This window comes from Stegostoma tigrinum, chromosome 26 (assembly GCF_030684315.1).
Source record: "Stegostoma tigrinum isolate sSteTig4 chromosome 26, sSteTig4.hap1, whole genome shotgun sequence".
Lineage (NCBI taxonomy): Eukaryota > Metazoa > Chordata > Chondrichthyes > Orectolobiformes > Stegostomatidae > Stegostoma > Stegostoma tigrinum.
Window position 1 is genome coordinate 41,149,962 of NC_081379.1, and position 17,827 is coordinate 41,167,788.

At 41.4% G+C, this 17,827-nt stretch overlaps 1 protein-coding gene across 7 annotated transcripts in view; it reads left to right on the plus strand.

Moving 5' to 3' along the window:
* ccdc117 (coiled-coil domain containing 117) overlaps window positions 1-17,827 on the plus strand; it is a 57,303-nt gene that overhangs the window by 16,328 nt on the left and 23,148 nt on the right. For 2 of the 7 annotated variants that reach the window (XM_048556371.2, XM_048556373.2), the window contains one exon: window positions 9,597-9,953. In XM_048556371.2, coding sequence (XP_048412328.1) covers window positions 9,640-9,953 — 314 coding nt within the window. In that variant the 5' untranslated portion in view covers window positions 9,597-9,639. The other 5 variants (XM_048556370.2, XM_048556374.2, XM_048556372.2 and 2 more) reach the window with 5 other exon arrangements.

Consider the following 17,827-nt stretch of genomic DNA (forward strand, 5'->3'; position numbering starts at 1 on the left):
TGTCAACCTAACCCAGAAGCATCAGTCATCAATGTATACGTCCCGACTTTAGAAGCAATGGATGTGGCCAAAAGGAATTCTACTACAGCCTTGTTCAGTCATCAGTGTGTATCCAAAAGGTAATAGGGCTGATTCTCCTTTGGTAATATCAATGCCAGAACTGAGAGGGCCACAAATCTCAGGTAAACACCAGTCATCCTTCTGACAAAATGCCTAGAGCATAGCCTGGATTTCCCTCATTAGAATAATTACTGCATGTAACTGGTTCAAAAGCACTTTTGAAAAGAAAGAAATCAGGATGTTCCATTCCTAGGGTGTGGCCATGATTGGTTGAACAAACATCGCTGCCTTTAAGGACAATGACAGTGCTAATCTGCCTTTTTGAATTGCTGGGGTCCATTCAGTGTAGGTACCCCTGTAATGCTTTTAGGTAGGCAGTTCCAGCATTTTGATTGTGACGGGGAAGGAATAGTGATTGTATTTCCAATTTAAGATAGTGAGTGGTTTGGAGGAGAATTTGTAAGTGGTAATGTTTTCATGCATTGCCTGCCCTTGTCCTTCTAGATGATAGTGCCATGAATTTAGAAGGTGCTGTCTTAGAAACATTGAATTTATGCAGTGAAGTGCATTATATTAAATGAAAGCCTTTCCTATTCAGCTCCTGTTGAATGTTTTCCCAAACTGATCTACTTTGGATTTACTGACGTAGGTAATTTTGGTAAACAGAAAAACCGGGCCCATTAAAGGAAACTTAATGAAACCGCACTTAACAGAACTTACTCACTACCCTGCAGCCTATAAAAGTTGTGTTGGCAAATTAAATAATTGTGGACTGCCATTAATTAACTTTTTTGTATGCTTAGCTTTTTGATATTTAAACAGAACACTAATTTTCACGTTATTTTTCAGGTTTCAAAATAAAACAAAGACTTACTTAATAAAACTAGCGTTCACTGAGTGGTTTAAATTTTAAAAATGGATTTCAATGGATTTGCTCTGGTTTAAAATAAATCAGGTCTTTCATCAGATTGCCTGACTTTTGAAGAAATGTTTCTCGCTCCACATACTGAGCTGTTGGACTTCCTAAGATTTTCATTTTGAAAATGTGAAACTTAACTTTAAAGCTCATTGCACACAAAATAAGGCAGATGTTCAAAACCCAGGCCAGCGGCCATTGTCAATGCCATCAATGATATAACTGTGATACCGGTTACCTATAACGCCGTCATGCCCCCATGTTGACCTTTCTGCCCCCAACAAAGATGGCGATTTGAGAGGCCTTTTGGTTTGCTCTTGCGCATGCGTGCGGCGTCCGGTCGTGGGCAGCGTCCGTGTTCATTTCGGCGGTGGCGTCATGACGTCGACGATAAGGCGAAAACGGTGAGAGAAGTCGAGCACGCAAAGGAACGTGACGGGACTTTACATGTCGAGGTAGGTAAACAAAGTGAGCGAGGGAGTGAGGACGGTGTGAAAACAGGCTTTGGAGGGGGCGAAATCCCGGCGAAGCGATTGCGTGGTGGTAAGAGGGTGTGTCGGGCTCGTCTGGCTGACCGTTGAACCCTCGCGCCAGCTTCAGGGAGTAGGGGCTGCTCGCGCGGGAGCCGGGCTCGTGCAGCTCCGTCGCTTTTCCTCGGTTGCCCACCTTGTCCTCTGACATGGCCTAAGGTGGGTAGGTACAGTATGCACATACGTTATTTGTGCGCGAGCAGTCGGTGCATTCTCAGCAATGCAGCAAACGCGCATAATTAACGTGGACTAACGACGATCTGCAGCATTTTGTTTTATGCGCATCACACGTCGACCGCTGCGAATTTTCATCCGTTATCGGTGCGTTTCTGGGAAATCTGCCCTCGGGTCATTTTCTGGCGCACCTGTGCAAAGCCTAATTTACTGCCAGCGATACGAGAGGCCGGGACTTTGTGCCAAAAGTATGTTGGCACACTGCCACTTGGTACAGCAGCTGAGGCTGTAATTTTCTGTTTATGCAAACCGGGATGGTTTGCTGCAGTGACCTCCCGTCGCAACGCCAGAAGGCTAATAGCCGAAACGTTGACTGCTCCTTTGCTCCAGATGCTGCCTTGGCCTGCTGTGTTCTACCAGCCTCCTGTTTGATCGCTTTGGATTTCAGCAGCTGCAGTGTTTTGTTTTTGTGTGTATAGTGTCTAGCAGAATTAGATGCTGTTGCATCTGCTGTGACATCGTAAAGGTTGAAAAGGCGAGAAACGTCGAGAAGTTTCCGGAACAGGATGAAGTTCAAACGCCAGGTGGCGTCCGCAGTGCGAATGCGCCCATTTTTAATAATAGTTCAAAAGTTTGTCTGATCCCGTAGGTACAGCAATTTTTAAAAATTAAATCCCGTCTGACGATCTCTAAACCATTTTCTTGACGCTTGGAGCCAGGGAGGACCATCTTCTAGATTAGTCGTGCTTATGTAGGATAAATTGTGTTGGAATTAATGCGCTTAATGTAGCCTCGTCTTTCAGAACATAAAAATGCGGAACATCAGAAACTTTAAAAACATCTAATCAACCTGTTTTTTTAAAAAATGTTATTACACTCCTGGAGCAGTTGGAACCTGAGCACCAGCCTTTTGGACCAAGGGTAGGAACCCATGTGTTCCGCAGATACTTTTAATGTTTTAAATGTTTAATGCTAACATTTTTAATGTTTTGCTATGAAGAACAGATAGAACATATAACAACACAGCGCAGAACAGGCCCTTCGGCCCTCCATGTTGCGCCGAGCTGTGAACTAATCTAAACCCATTCCCCTACACTACCCCATCGTCAACCATATGCTTATCCAAGGGCTGTTTAAATGCCCCTCATGTGGCTGAGTTAACAACATTGGCAGGCAGAGCATTCCACGCCCTTAACACTCTCTTAGTAAAGAACCTGCCTCTGACATCTGTCTTAAAACCATCACCCCTCAATGTGTAGCTGCACCCCCTTGTACAAGCTGAAGTCATCATCCTCGGAAGAAGACTCTCACTGTCCACCCTATCTAAACCACTGATCATCTTGTATTATCTCTATTAAATTCCCTCTTAGCCTCCTTCTCTCCAATGAGAACAGACCCAAGATCCTCAGCCTTTCTTCACAAGACCTTCGCTCCAGACCGAATGGAAGTTCCATGTTACAGGACTTAAGCCAGATTAATTAACCTATTGAGTACACTTCTATGTTTTTCTGTGCCAACTAGTGCAGTCATTTGCAAACGTCAGGTTTCAGTTTTAAGGATTGGCTAGGATTGTTTTCACTGAAATGTAGTAGGTTGAGAGGTGGCCTTGCAGAGGTTTTATAAAATCATGAGGGGTATAGATATGGTGTCTTTTCTGTAGGGTGAGGAATTTCAAGACTAGTGGGCATATTTTTAAAGTGAGAGGAGTAAGGACATAATGGTTTGTGTGTGGAATAGACTTCCAGGGAAAGTGGTGGATGCAGATACAGTTACAACATTTGAAAGACATTTGGATAAGCTCATGAATAAGAAATGTTTGGAGGAATATGGGGCTAGTTTAGTTTTGGAGTTATAGTCAGCATGGATTGGTTGGACTGAAGGGTCTTTTTGGTGCCACAGATCTCTATGACCTTAAGCAAATTAAGAGCTGGGGAAGGCCATTCAGTCCATCAGACATACTCATATAATACAATCATGGCTGATCTCTTTGTCCACATTCCTTAATAACTTTTAGTCTCATTCTAAGCAGTGGTCCCCAACCTTTTTGAGCACACCTTTTGAATTTAAGTATAACGCAGGATCTACCGCTTTTTTTATAAAGAATGTTTAGTGCTCCCTAAATCTAAAACTAAGTATAATAATTGTTCAATTTGTTGTCATCTCACCATGTCTTGGTATGGCACTTGTGACTATACGTTATCTACCAGTGCTTTGAAGTCTGGATTATAGTTTAAGTATGCTAGTTATATAGTATATCTGCAATGTAGGTGTGACACTTGTACTTGATTATCTTCATTTCGGGGAATACCTACACAGACTTCTGTGAAACAACAAAGTCAGTTTTTTAAAAGCAAGGGATGGAAATAGATATTTTTGAACCTCCATAAATCTCAGCCCTTGATCTGACTCTTGATTCATTATCATTTTGTGTTATAATTAACTCCATGTAACTCCACTGCTTTGTAAATCAAACACGTTAAGGAATTTTGCAGCCAAACCATCACTGACTGCTAGAAATATGGACCTGAGACTACATGATGATAAGTTCTATTACATTTAAATCCAGAAATTGCCTGCTTTGGGCTTCTCTGCTAATTTCCTCAGGTGTGCATAGATTATTTCTGGGTGAAGCCATTTTTCCTTGCCTGGATTTTATTTCCAGTATTTTCTCCGGACGTAGGAAGTGTTGTCATTTTATTTTTAAATTGGGAAAACCACAGACCCAGTTTTAATTTGAAAGCACTTGCGGCACTGACCATATGTGCTAAGTCTCTACTCTTTCAATGCAGTTCGCAGTTCTGCTCGTGCACAGTTGTTTGTAAAATAATTTGAAGTTGCGCAAGCACCTATTGTTTGAAAACTTTTTGCACTCTTCTTTGATTTAATAAGTTTCAGTTTCAGACTTCAGATCTTAGCCCCTAGACTGAGCGAGGAATTGTTGTGAGGAAGTTGGTCATGCCCCACAGGAAGTGGAAGTCTGGTGGGAGAAAGACAAAAAAGAAAAGTCTTTTCAGGACCCTCCTTCCATTTATCTGTCACACTAAAATGAGTTGGTTTAGTTCGCTGTTGGCAGAATTAAGTTAGTTAAGTTAGGATTTAAATGAGGTTATGAATGGCTCTTCGTGTTTACGATGTTAACTTCTTAATATGAGAAAAGTCCACAGTTTTGTTCACAGTTGCTTGCTGGTGGATTACACAATGGTAATTGACAAAAGAGGGGAAATTGGGATGATTTTGCTTTAATTAACAAAGGCCTGCAAGGCTGGTGCACATCATGAGTGATGGAAACCAGTTTCTTGATTTTGATTTTGATTTTCTGAAGCATGTATATTTTAAATTTTCCGTAGATATCCTAACACCTTGTGCTGTTTCTCTGAGGGGAAAAAGGATAAGATGATGTCTTTAGTTGTAATCTCCTTTTAAAACCTGTGCTGGGTTGGTCATGTAATTGGATTCATCAAAAGGCTGCAAGAAGCATTCGCAGTACTCCTGATCCTGCTGTAGATGCTGTAAGATTTCTTCAGACAAATATTCTACTCTCCTTGCTAGTGCGGGAGCACCTAGTGACATGTTTTGCATTGCAATTATTTCTTCTATGCTTTTTTTAAAAAAGCATTGTATAAAGAGTCAGCAGCCATGGCCATACTGCTTTGATGACCACTTCTGAGTGAGTGGTTTCTTGTTTTTGCACAGGTGGCAAGCGTAAAGTGATGCTTCACTGCAGGTTTTACCTTCTTATGCTGGTTTTGAAATAAAAAGACTTGAGCTTCCAAAACTCTGCTCAGCCCGTCAACTTCCTTTGTCCGAAGATTTCCCTCGAACAGTATACTAACTTGCATTGTTGTGGTGTCATTCCAAATTCACCCTTCTACTTATCAATATACTTTGCTGACATATAATGCAAACACTTTCTTATCTTTTACACTTGTGAACAGAAATTCTTTTCCCATTCTGCGTGGAAATTGTTCATTTTTGGTTTTTTTTAGATGGTCCAGGTTTGTCACTCAATGTTACTTCCCCTTGTAATTCATAAGAAATAGAAGCAGGAGTAGGTCATTCGCCCTGTTGAGGCTGCTTCGCCGTTCATTAAAATCATGGTTGATTTATCCATGGTCTGGGCTCCTCCCACCTACATTATCCCCATAATCCTTAATTCCCCTACCATGCAAAATTCCATCCATCTGTGCCTTAAATATCTTTAATGAAGCTGCCGCTACTGCTTTCTTGGGCAGAGAATTCTATAGATTCACCACTGACTGGGAAAAGCAGTTCCTCCTCATTTCTGTCCTAAACCTTGAGGCTTTGTTCCCTAGTTCTGGTCACTGCCACCAGTGGAAACTACTTGCCTGCCTCTACCTTAGTTATTCCTTTCATAATTTTATATGTTTCTATTAGTTCCCCTCTCATTCTTCTAAATTCTGGCGAGTACAGTGCCAGGCGGCTGAACCTGCCCTTATAGGATAACCGCCTTATCTCTGGAATCGGACTGGTGAACCTCCTCTGCACCATTTACAAAAACTAGTATATCTTTCCTCGAGTACAGAGACCAGAACTGTGCACTATAATCCAAGTGCTGCCTCACCAGCACCTTGTACAGTTGCAGCAGAACCTCCCTTCACCTAAATTCAATCCCTCTAGTGATGGAAAGCCAGCATTCTGTTTGCCTTCCTGATTACCTGTTAGACCTGTAAACCGACTTCTGGCGATTCATGCACAAGCGCTCGTAAGTGTCTTTGCGCAACATCATGCAGTAGTCTTTCACCATTTAAATAATAATCTGATCTTCTATATTTACTTCCAACATGGATGACCTTTTATTTACCAACAGTATTCCTTCTGCCAGACCCTTGCCCAATTACTTAACCTGTCAAAATCTCTCTGCAGACTCCCCACGTCCTCTGCATTGTGTGCCTTTCCACTCACTTTAGTGCCATCAGCAAACATAGATACATTACACTCGGTCTCCTCTTCCAAAATATTCATGAACAGTTGTGGGCCCAACGCCAACCCCTGCGGCACTTCACTCACCACTGATCTCCACATGGAGAAACACCCATTTATTCCACCTCTCTGCCTTCTATTGGTTAACCAGCCTTCTACCTATGCTAATACATTCCCCACAACTCAATGCGTTCTTATATTTTGGATGAGTTTTTTATGCGGCACCCTATTGAACGTCTTCTGGAAACCAAGTACACAACATGCACCTGTTCTCTATCGACCATGATTGTTATGCCCTTAAAGATCTCCAGTAAGTTTGTCAAAGAAGACCTTCCCTTCCTGAAACTGTGCTGCATCTGCCTGACGGGAATCTTTCCATCCGGGTGTCTGGCTATTTCTTCCTTAATGATAGCTTCAAGCATTTTGCCGACTACGGACTTTAGCTAACTGGCCTGTAGTGACCTGTCTTTTGCCTACACCCTTTTTTAAACAGCGGCGTGATGTTTGCTGTCTTCCAGTCAGCTGGGACCCACCATGAGTCTGTTGAATTTTGGTAAATTAACACTAACACATCTGTTGTAACTTCTGCCATTACTTTCGGCACCCTGGGATGCATTCCATCAGGACCGAGAGACTTCTCTACCTTTAGACCCTGTAGTTTGCACAGCACTATCCTTTTAGTGATAACAATTGAATTGCGGTCCTCACTTCCCATTGTATCCTTAACATCATTCTTTGGCATGTTAGACACATCTTCCATTGTGAAGACTGACACAAAATAGTCATTCAAGGCCTTGGCCATTTCAGCATTACCCAATATTAATTCCCCCTTCTCATCGTCCAAGGGACTAATGTCCACTTTAGCAACCCTTTTCCATTTTATGTATTTATAAAAAATCTTCCTGTTTTTATATTCCTTGCTAGTCAGCCTTCATAATCTAGCTTTCTTTATTGCTTGCCTCATGGTTTTTTTTGCTTTTTCACATTTTCCCAATCTTTCTGTTTCCCACTATTGGTGACTTTGTAAGCCTGAGCTTTTAATTTCCTTTATTCCAACTGTGTCTTAAATATATTTCCTAACTTCCCCAAGGTTCTTTCTATCCTTGATGGCACTCTGCTGGCCGTGCTGCAGGTAGACTTCTGGATCCACCCCTTTGGAACATTTGGAATGTTACTGCTGCTTTCGAGTCTATACTCTCTTCTCTAGTCGCATTTTGTTTTTGGGGACCCTGATCAGCTTGTGTTGCTTGGACATTGAATGTGAAGTGTAGCTGCATTCTTCAACTTTTTCTTTTTCCTGCATGGACCCATTAAACAAGCATTTAAAGGAAAAAGACAGTAGGTCTATAGAGATTGGGCAGAGGAATGGGCGTAGTGAGTAGCAGTGTGTGTGCATGGACATGATGGAGCCTCTTTTTAGCCCAATATTTCTGTTACTGCAATATCACACATCAGTTCCTAGTATATTTCTTATTTTTTTGTTTTGCATCCCACCACAAACTTACTTAACCTTGCAAAACCAGAACGTAATGCAATAAGCTGGCAAAGCCAGTACCTTTCTGTAGCTGCTTGGCTTTTAGGAGCCGAAGTCATGCAGCAAGATATACGATGATCAATAAGTACTTAGAAAGATGCAGACAGGTGGTGAGATATTTGTTAGAGATTCTGATTGACCAGCCAGTTGTAACCTGCATGCTGGATATCAAGACTTCGCAGCTTGTTCTGAATGCTTTTTGTTTTTGTGAAAGTCTTTTGAATTCCAAAAGTACTTCGACTCATTGATTTACCTCTGATTGGGAACAGGAGGCTACCATGTTCTGCCACTTGACCAAATTGTAGCAGTTTTACAAATCTGATTTTCCACAATCCTTACTGCTTTTAGATAACAATCAGTCTTGTTAAAATGCATTGATCTAGTATCAGTTGTCATTAGTGGAGGAGCAAATTTGTGTTTTTATTATTGGTTGCTGGCTAGACCAGAATTTATTGCCCAGAGTGTCCATTAAGAATCAACCATGTCTGGCCAGACCAGGTAAGAATGGGAGATTTTTCAGCTATTGATGGTGGTTGCCATTAGTTTAGGTTTTACTCTTACTTCCATTAAACTGAAATTTGGTTGTCACCTGTTTTGGGATTTGAACCCATGTCTGTAGAACATTAGCCTGGAGTTCTGGATTACCAGTCCAATGACATTGCCACATGTGATATCTTCTCCTAATTTCAATTCTGACAAGCCTTTTTTTTAATTCACTGATGGGTTAAGAGTGTTGCTGGCTAGACTAGCATTTATTGGTTATCCCTAATTGCTTAGAAGGCAGATGAGAGTCAGCCATATTGCTGTGGATTTAAAGTTACAGACCAGGTATGGGTGCAGTTCCCTTCCCTAAAAAGAGGTTGTTTTGAACCAGATGTCAATCAACTGTGGTTTCATGGTTATATCAGAATCTTAATTCCAGATTTTTTTTGAATTCTCATTCCACTATCTGCCATGGTGGGATTTGAATCTGGGTTCAATTCTGTTATGGTGGGATGTATTTAGGAAACCAGGCTGCCAAACATGTAGGCATTCTTTATTAAATAATACAGCAGAAGTTGCTTGTTTACAAGGCTGGTGATAGAATGTAAAGTCTAATATACATAACAGTAAGCTAATAATTTCATAAGATGAATTGGTAATGTAAATACCCCATGTTTGTAGCAGAAATGTGTTCAAGTTGTAAGCCAAAAGTCTAGATCAGTGAGCCTCTTAATGTAGCAAAATGATTTTTTTGAAGACATGAGGAAAATGTAATGAAAAGCCCTGATTTATTAGTTACACTATGTGGCTCTTGATTCATTAAATCAGCAAGATGTTCTTCACCATCATTACCATCTTGTTAATGTTTTAATTTGCTTTGTCTGAGACTAATCAATAAAAAAATTCCCTTATTGCAGTTATTCTTCTGATTTGCTAATGTTTGGTTCTCCTCTCACAGGGACTGACTTTTTAAAGAACTGAGCTCCGTTGCATTGTCTGCTATGGTGATGGCACACAGCCTCTGTTACAGCTCATTGACACCTTCTGGCAGGCAGCTGTTTCAGTCCCCCGCACTGGAAGTATATGGGAGGAATGCACCATGTGCTGCAGCACATATCCAGAATCCATTATGCTGGCAAACAGACTGTTTTGTACCGGCACACACTTCCACTACACATCTGGAAGGAAAAGGGTGTAAGCAAGGAGATGGAATAAATGAAAGTATGGACACCACTGTGGAATCTCCAGAAAACAATCCAGTGTTAAATGCAGTGAGAACAACTACAGCAAACGCTGAATTGAAGAATCCTCCTTTGTGAGTATTAAAAATCTCTATTACTATCATTAGCAAGATGAATCCGATTCTACCTATTGTTGAAGTTGTAGGGCAAGATTTGCGTGTCCTCTGTGCCATAGCTAGTTCCTGAGGAAGGACAGTTATTTTGCATGACTAAGGAAGTTCGATGAGTTTTGATGTCTCTTTCCAAATTGCTGTTGAAGCTGGTACCCAATGTTAGCTCAATGTAAGGGGGGGTGGTGGTGGTGGTGCGATATGGAATGGGTGTAGAATTTTATTGCCTTTTTTAGACTTGACTAGCCATGTTTGTTGAAGAACTTCCTGTACTTGGACATCAGAGCAAAAGTATTTTGAAATGGAAAGGTCTTCAATCTTTGACCCTCCTGTTGTGATCTTGTCTGCAAAGATAACGTCTGTGCTTTAGTCAAGCAGCATTTTGATTTTAGAATTCTTATTGTTGTGTTTTAAATCTCCAAAGGTCATGTCTCTAAGATCCTCCAAGCTCAAAGCTCTTAACGTTCAACTAATTCAGTTTTTCTGTACCCAGTTTGAATTGCTGCACCACTAGAGGCACCTTCAGTTGCCTTGGCTCTAAGCCATGGCATTCTGCCCCTAAACTTTACTCCCTCCCTTCTCTTCTTTTAAAACCTTTTATCACCCTTCTTTATTATCTGACCTAACATTTTGTTGTGTAGCACACTGTCATGTGTTATAATACTCAGACTCCTTGAAATTTTGTAATTGCATTAAATGTGCTGATTTAATTTTTTCTGTCATGTAAGTTATGCACTTCCCTTGTGGTTCATTAATGACAATTGTCCTATGTCACTTTATTATTGAAAAAAAAAGTACACCCAAAAGCAAATTGGGTAAAATTAAGATTTTATTAACAACAAAGAGCAGCTTTCATACAGCCACTGGGAAGGAGGGAAAAAGACTTTATTAACATGTGACTGGAATGAAAAGTTACCCAAGAAAGATGGAACAGGCTAATTTTTTTTATCTAGAAAAGGAATACCTGAGAGGTTGAAAGAGATTTTTTTTTTAAAAAAAAAGTGTACTGGAGAAACTAAGCAGACCTGACAGCATCTGTGTATAGAAAAACAGACTTAATATTTCCAGGGTGATATCATTGGAGTCAAAATGTTAGCTCAATTTTGTTCTGTCCACATATGTTACCAGACCTGTTAAGCTTTGCCAGCACTTTGATTTTATTTGATAGTTTCAAGATCTGCAGCACTTTGCTTTTAATTGGCTGGAGAGTTACCTGCTGGAGGTTCTGAAGTTAACGAAGTGGTTATAAGTGTGAGGAAATTGTTTCCACTCCTGGATGAGCCATAAATGCAAGGTTTCAGTGGTAGATTCAATAGTGATCTCAGGCGCAACATCTTTATCAGACAGTACTGAGCCTGAAGTCAGTATTGTAGAGTGTACTTGAGGCCTATTAACACAGATGCGTTTTAAGGGAAAGCAAAACAAAAATGTGCAGGGAGGTTGAGGAGTAGAAAGATATATTGATGAGGTACTGAAGAATGGAAGTAGAGCATAATCACACGAACAGATTTGTCGGACTCAATGACCTGTATCTTTGCTGTTATTATGTCTCTCTACCAGGGCATACCTATAGTACTGAGATAGTAGGAACTGCCAATGCTGAAGAATCTGAGATAACACGCTGTGAAGCTGGATAAACACAGGAGGCCAAGCAGCATCTTTTTCTGCAGAAGGGTCTCGACCCGAATCGTCAAACTTTCCTGCTCCTCTGCTGCTTGGCCTGCTGTCTTCATCCAGCTTAATACCGATAGTTGTATTTGTTTTCTGAAATGCAGAGTTCTGGCGTTGTATAACCTGAGTCGTATATAAACTGAAATTAGAATATAGAACACTAGAACAGTGCAACAGTCCCGTCGGCCCAAGATGTTGTGCTGAACTTTTACCCTAAACCTAAGGTCTATCTCACCTCCACCCCTACCTTTATACTTTCATCAATATGCCTATCTAATAGTTGCTTAAAATGCCCTTAATGAGGCTGACTCCGCTACCCTCCTCCGGCAATGCGTTTCCATGCCCCTACACACTGAGTAAAGAACCTACCTCTGACATCTTCCCTATAGCTCCCTCCACTTACTTTAAAACTATGTCCCCTCGTAATAGCTACTTCCACCCTCAGGAAATGTCTCTGACTGACCTCTGATCATTTTGTACACCTCTATCAAGTCACTTCTCATCCTTCATCGCTTTGTCACCCTATCCTTGTAAGACCTTCCCTCTATTCCAGGCAACATCCTGGGTAAATCTCCTCTGCACCTTTTTCCAATGCTTCCACATCTTTCCTGTAATGAGGCGACCAGAACGGGACACAATACTCCAGATTTGGCTGAACCAGGCTTTTGATAGCTGGAGCAAAACTTCACGACTCTTGAACTCAATCCATCTTTTAATGAAAGCTGACACACCATACGCCTTCTTAACCACTGCCCATCTGGGTGGCACCTTTCAGGGAACTGTGGACATGAACCCAAAGATCCCTCTGCTCCTTCACACTGCCAAGAATCCTTCTGTTAACTCTGTATTCTGCTTCCAAGTTTGTCCTTCCAGAATGAATCACCTCACACTTCTCAGGGTTAAACGCCATCTGCCACTTCTCAGCCCAGCTCTGCATCCCTTCAATGTCCCTTTGTAACCTGGAACAGCCCTCTGCACTATCCACAACTCAACCCACCTTCGTATTGTCCGCAAACTTACTAATCCACCCTTCCACTCCTTCATCCAAATCATTTACAAAAATCACAAAGGACCCAGAACTGATCCTTGTGGTACACTTGTAACTGAGGACCATATTTTCTGTCTACTACCACCCTTTTGTCTTCTAAGGGTCAGCCAATTCTGAATCCAATCTGTCACACTCCCCCCCCCCCCCCCCCCCCTCCAATTCCATGCCTCCATACTTTCTGCATGAGCCTACCACGGGAAACCTTATCAAACACCTTACTTAAATCCATGTATACCACATTCACTGCTGTACCTTCATCTACGTGCTTGTTTGGTCACCTCTTCAAAGAATTTAATAAGGTTTGTGAGGCATGACCTACCCCTCTCAAATCCGTGCTGACTGTCATGAATCAAACTGTGCATATCCAAGTGATCATAAATCCTATCTCTGAGCCCTTTCCAATAATTTGCCCACCACTGAAGTAAGACTAACTGGTTTGTAATTTCTGGTGTTAACCCTATTTCCTCTTTTGAACAAGTGAATGACGCTTGCCCCTCTCCAATTTTCCAAAGCTATACGCGTGGACAGTGAGACAAAAAGATAATTGCCAAAGGTCCTACGATCTCTTCCCTTGCTTCACATAGAGTCCTTGGATAAATCCCTTCAGGCCTGGGGGACTTATCTATCTTCAAGTTCCTCAAAATTCCTAGTACACCTTCCTTCCTAACATCCACCACCTCCAGCCTACCAGCCTTTTTCACACCGTCCTCCGCTACACCTAGGTCCCTTTCAGTTGTGAATACCAAAGATAAGTATTCATTAAGGACCTTGCTATCTCTTTAGGCTCCGTGCACAAATTCATTGTACAATCCTTGATTGGCTGTGGTCATTCTCTTATGCCTCGCGCTCAAAAAGCCTTGACATTTTCCTTGGTCCTATCTGCTAAGGTTTTTTCATGCCTTCTTATAGCTGTACTAAGTCCTTTCTTCAGCTTCTTCCTGGCTAACTTGTATTCCTCTGGAGCCTTTTTCGATCCTTGTTTCCTGAACATTATATAAGCATCCTTCTTCCTCTTAACCAGTCATTCGACATCTCTTGAGAACCAAGGCTCCCTCACTCAACCGCATCTTCCTTGCTTGCTGACACACCGAGCGCGCACAGTATGCATTCCTTAAACAATCTCCCCATATCAATAGTGCTCCTCCCTGACTGCATCTGTTCCCATTTGATATTACCCAGTTCTTGCTTAACAGAATTATAATTACCCTTCCCCCAATTATAAACGTTACCCTGCTGTATGTACCTGTCCTTTTCCATGACTGTTGTAAAAGTAACAGAGTTATGATCGCTACTGTCAAAATGCTCTCCTACCAACATGTCTAATATTTGGCCCATAACACTTGGCGCAGTTCATTGCCAAGCACGAAATTGAAAGTGGCTTCTCCTCGTGTTGGTCTATCTACATACTGTGTCAGGAATCCTTCCTGAATGCACTGAAAAAAAAATCTGCTCCATTGTAAACTATTACAACTAAAAAGTTTCTAATCAATATACGGAAAGATGAAGTCACCCATGACTACAACCCTGTGACTTCTGCACCTTTCCAGTATCTGTTTCCCAACCCACTCCTCAACGTCTCTGCAATCATTAAGGGGTCTGTACAAAACTCCTAACGAAGTGACTGCTTCTTTCCTGTTCCAGACCTTAACCCAAACTGACTCTGTAGACATATCATTCTCGAACTGCCTTTCAGTAGCTGCTATGCTAGCCCTGACTAGCAATGCCACTCCCCTGCCTCTCTTACCACCACCCCTATTTCTTATAAAACATCTAAATCCCAGAACTTCCAACAACCATTCCTGTCCCTGAGTTACCCAGGCTTCTGTAATGGCCACAACGTTGTAGTTCTAAGTACTGACCCATGCTCTAAGTTTATCCACCTTATTTCTATTATTTCTTGCATTGAAGTATACATGCTTCAAACCGTCCCTGAGTCCACAATTATGCTCCATCGACTGCATTTCTTTATTAATAACCTCACTCCCTGTTATATCTGTTGGAAGGCTGAATAACTCATCCTCTAAATTACAATTTCGTTTCCCCACCCCCTGCCAATCTAGTTTAAACCATCCCATGTAGCTCAAGCAAACCACCATCCCAGGATATTTGTGCCCTTCCGGTTCAGGTGCAGTCTATCCTTACTGTACAGGTCCCACCTTCCCTGCAGAATGTGCTCCAATTATCCATAATAACGCAAGCTCCCTGCCCTGCAGCCACATGTTTAGCTGCACACTCTCTTCCTGTTTCTTACCTCGTTATCACTTGGCACTGGTAGTAATCCAGAGATAACTACCCTGCTAATTATAGAATAATTAGCATAAAATATTATCTCTGACATCATTTTACATAGTTCTAGCAGATATCCCTTGGAATTGTGTGGCTGCTGTGTGATGTACATTTTCTCGCTACCTGAGACTTGATAGCTGCAAGACCTTTATCTAGCCGGATGTTTAATAATGTATTGCTACTGTTCAGTTTGGTTTACTTTGCATTGCAAGTGATTGGAAGACCTTTATCTAGCCGGATGTTTAATAATGTATTGCTACTGTTCAGTTTGGTTTACTTTGCATTGCAAGTGATTGGAATTTCATATGTAAAGTTCTTAATAGTAATGATTTGTATCTTGTTTTCGCCATTAGAAGGGAACATAGTTGGGTTTCACCTCTTCTTGTTCCCTGCTTGACTCTGTCCAACTGAGTCCCACAAACGCCACTATGGCCACTTCAGACCTTACTGCCCTAGGGTATGAGTTTTTGTGGAATATAAATTTGTATATGTATGCCATAGTCTCAAGCTATTTAAAGAGGCTCCAATTTCTTTTCATCACATGGCGGGTCAGGTATTTTTCCGGGACTAACTACCTGCATTGGTGCATTTTGAATTCATAAGTTGATTCGTGACCTGTTTGTTCATGTTCCAGAAACAAGTCCTGGAGTGTGACTTTAACCTGGAACTTCAGGCTCCAGCAGGAATGCAACCCACTCTATCACATCACCACCGACACTATTCCTGATTTGAGGGGTGGGGGGGAAGAAAAGATGATATTTGAAAATCTTGCCAGTTCTCTTCTGCCTAGATCGCCGATGTTTGGCTGGCTACCAATGAGATAGTGTCTTTTCACCAAGGACTGTTAACGTACATTTTTTTCTCAAATAGCATTTACTAAGGATGTGGTGGATATGGGCCCAATTGCAACTTATTAGAAGACATTTGGATAAGTACATGAGTAGGAAGGGTTTGAAGGGGTGTGGGCCAGAAGCAGGCAGGTGGGACTGGTTTAGTTTGGGATTATGTTCAGCATGGGTTGTTTTGACTGAAGGATCTGTTTCCGTGCTGTATGGCTGTGACTTGTGTTGCATATTTATCATTTTGCTAATATATTCTTCCCTGATCATACACCATTTCAGAGGAGTTTCTAAAACAGCTGGGTTTTTGTTGTTGTCATTTGGGCAACACTGGCAAGACAGTGTTTATTGCCAATCCTTTTTAGTTCAGAAAGCATTAAAAGTCAACCATCCAGAATCTGGCTAGAGTCAAAACTAGGCCTGAATGAACATGGATAAGCAAAATTCCCTTTACTGGAGAATGTTCATGAGCTATTGGTTTCTGAATTAGTCTCAGATTTCACACAGAAGCCTGTGTGAACCCCAAAGTAACTAGCTGTATTGAATTCAGTGTTACAACTTTTCCTGGATTTTGGGTTGCTGATCCAGTGTCTTGATTGTGGTGAAACAAGAGCTGTTGCTCTTGTTTCATTGCCCAGGAACTAGTTTTACTCTGGGTGCACCCTGCTTTTCAGTGATTAGCGGAGGACAAGTTTCATATGTCTAGACATTCTCCAGTACAAGCACTTAAGCACTTAATGGTACTGTCCCACCTGTTAATCCAGACACTGATTTTTTTTAATATAGAGATAACAAGGTGTACAGCTGGATGAGTACAGCAGGTCGAGCAGGAAGGCTGACGTTTAGGGCCTAGACACTTCAAGCCTGAAACGTCAGCCTTCCTGCTCCTCTGATGCTGCTTGGCCTCCATTGTTCATCCAGTTCTACACCTTGTTATCTCAGATTCTTCAGCATCTGTAGTTCCTACTATCACTGAGTTTTTACAGTCTGTTTAGCTGCAGGAACCAAACTCCAGTCTTGTAACTGCCTAATTACTTGCATTTCCAGAATTGGTTTGATTGTAAAGAAACTTGATGTTAAGCTATTTCTGTAAGGAACCAAGCTAGAAAGTACTGTTGCAAGGGAGTATTGGAATTTTTAAAAAATGTCAGATGTGGAGGCAAGGGCAAAAGCATTTATGGAAGAGTTTCAGAGAACAATTGAAGAGGCTTGGCTCTGCTAATAGTAAGCTAGATGTAGATTGCAAGACATCACTGCCAAAAAGAATTCTCTTCGCAGATTTTATACAACTGGGAAAGATACAAAAGCAAGGCTTGCTGTCTTAACAATCAGATTCCTAGTGAGATCCTGATCATTTTACCACCACTGTCTCCCATGGTTAAAATTGACTGTATACCTGAAGTTCGTGATGGAAATTGGTTGCTTTTGGACAAAGATATTTAGGCAATCTTCTTTTTTTTCATATATATTTGTTGAATAACCTCTAGGCAGATCTTTGATCACTTGTGGCTTTCAGATTTAAACACTGCTTTGACTTGTGTTGGGGTAGGCCATTTATGAGGTTTTGTTGAAATGGAAGACTCAATTTCAAGTGTATGATTTTGTACAAGTGAGCGTATTTCTTATTATGGTATCAGAAGCCAATATAACATACATTACGACCTGTAGTCACTGAACCTTGCTGTGTCACTGGGATCAGTGACTGTGCATGACACTGTTTATGATGTCAGTAGGATGGCATTATGTGACTGGGTTTGCCCCAGTCTGCTGCACTTGGAGATGCCATTTTTATTTACAGTGTGCTTCTTGGGTTATAAAAGTGCACAACTGCAGATATGATATTCTGTGCCATAACCATTGCCGACTAATTAAAAATGGTATGTGTCTGACCAGTCCTTGAAATCTACACCAGCGTGTTTATGCATTCAGCGGAAGGCGTCATGTCAGAATTCCAAAACTAAACTCTTTTTTTGAAGATCTTCAGGACTTGAGCT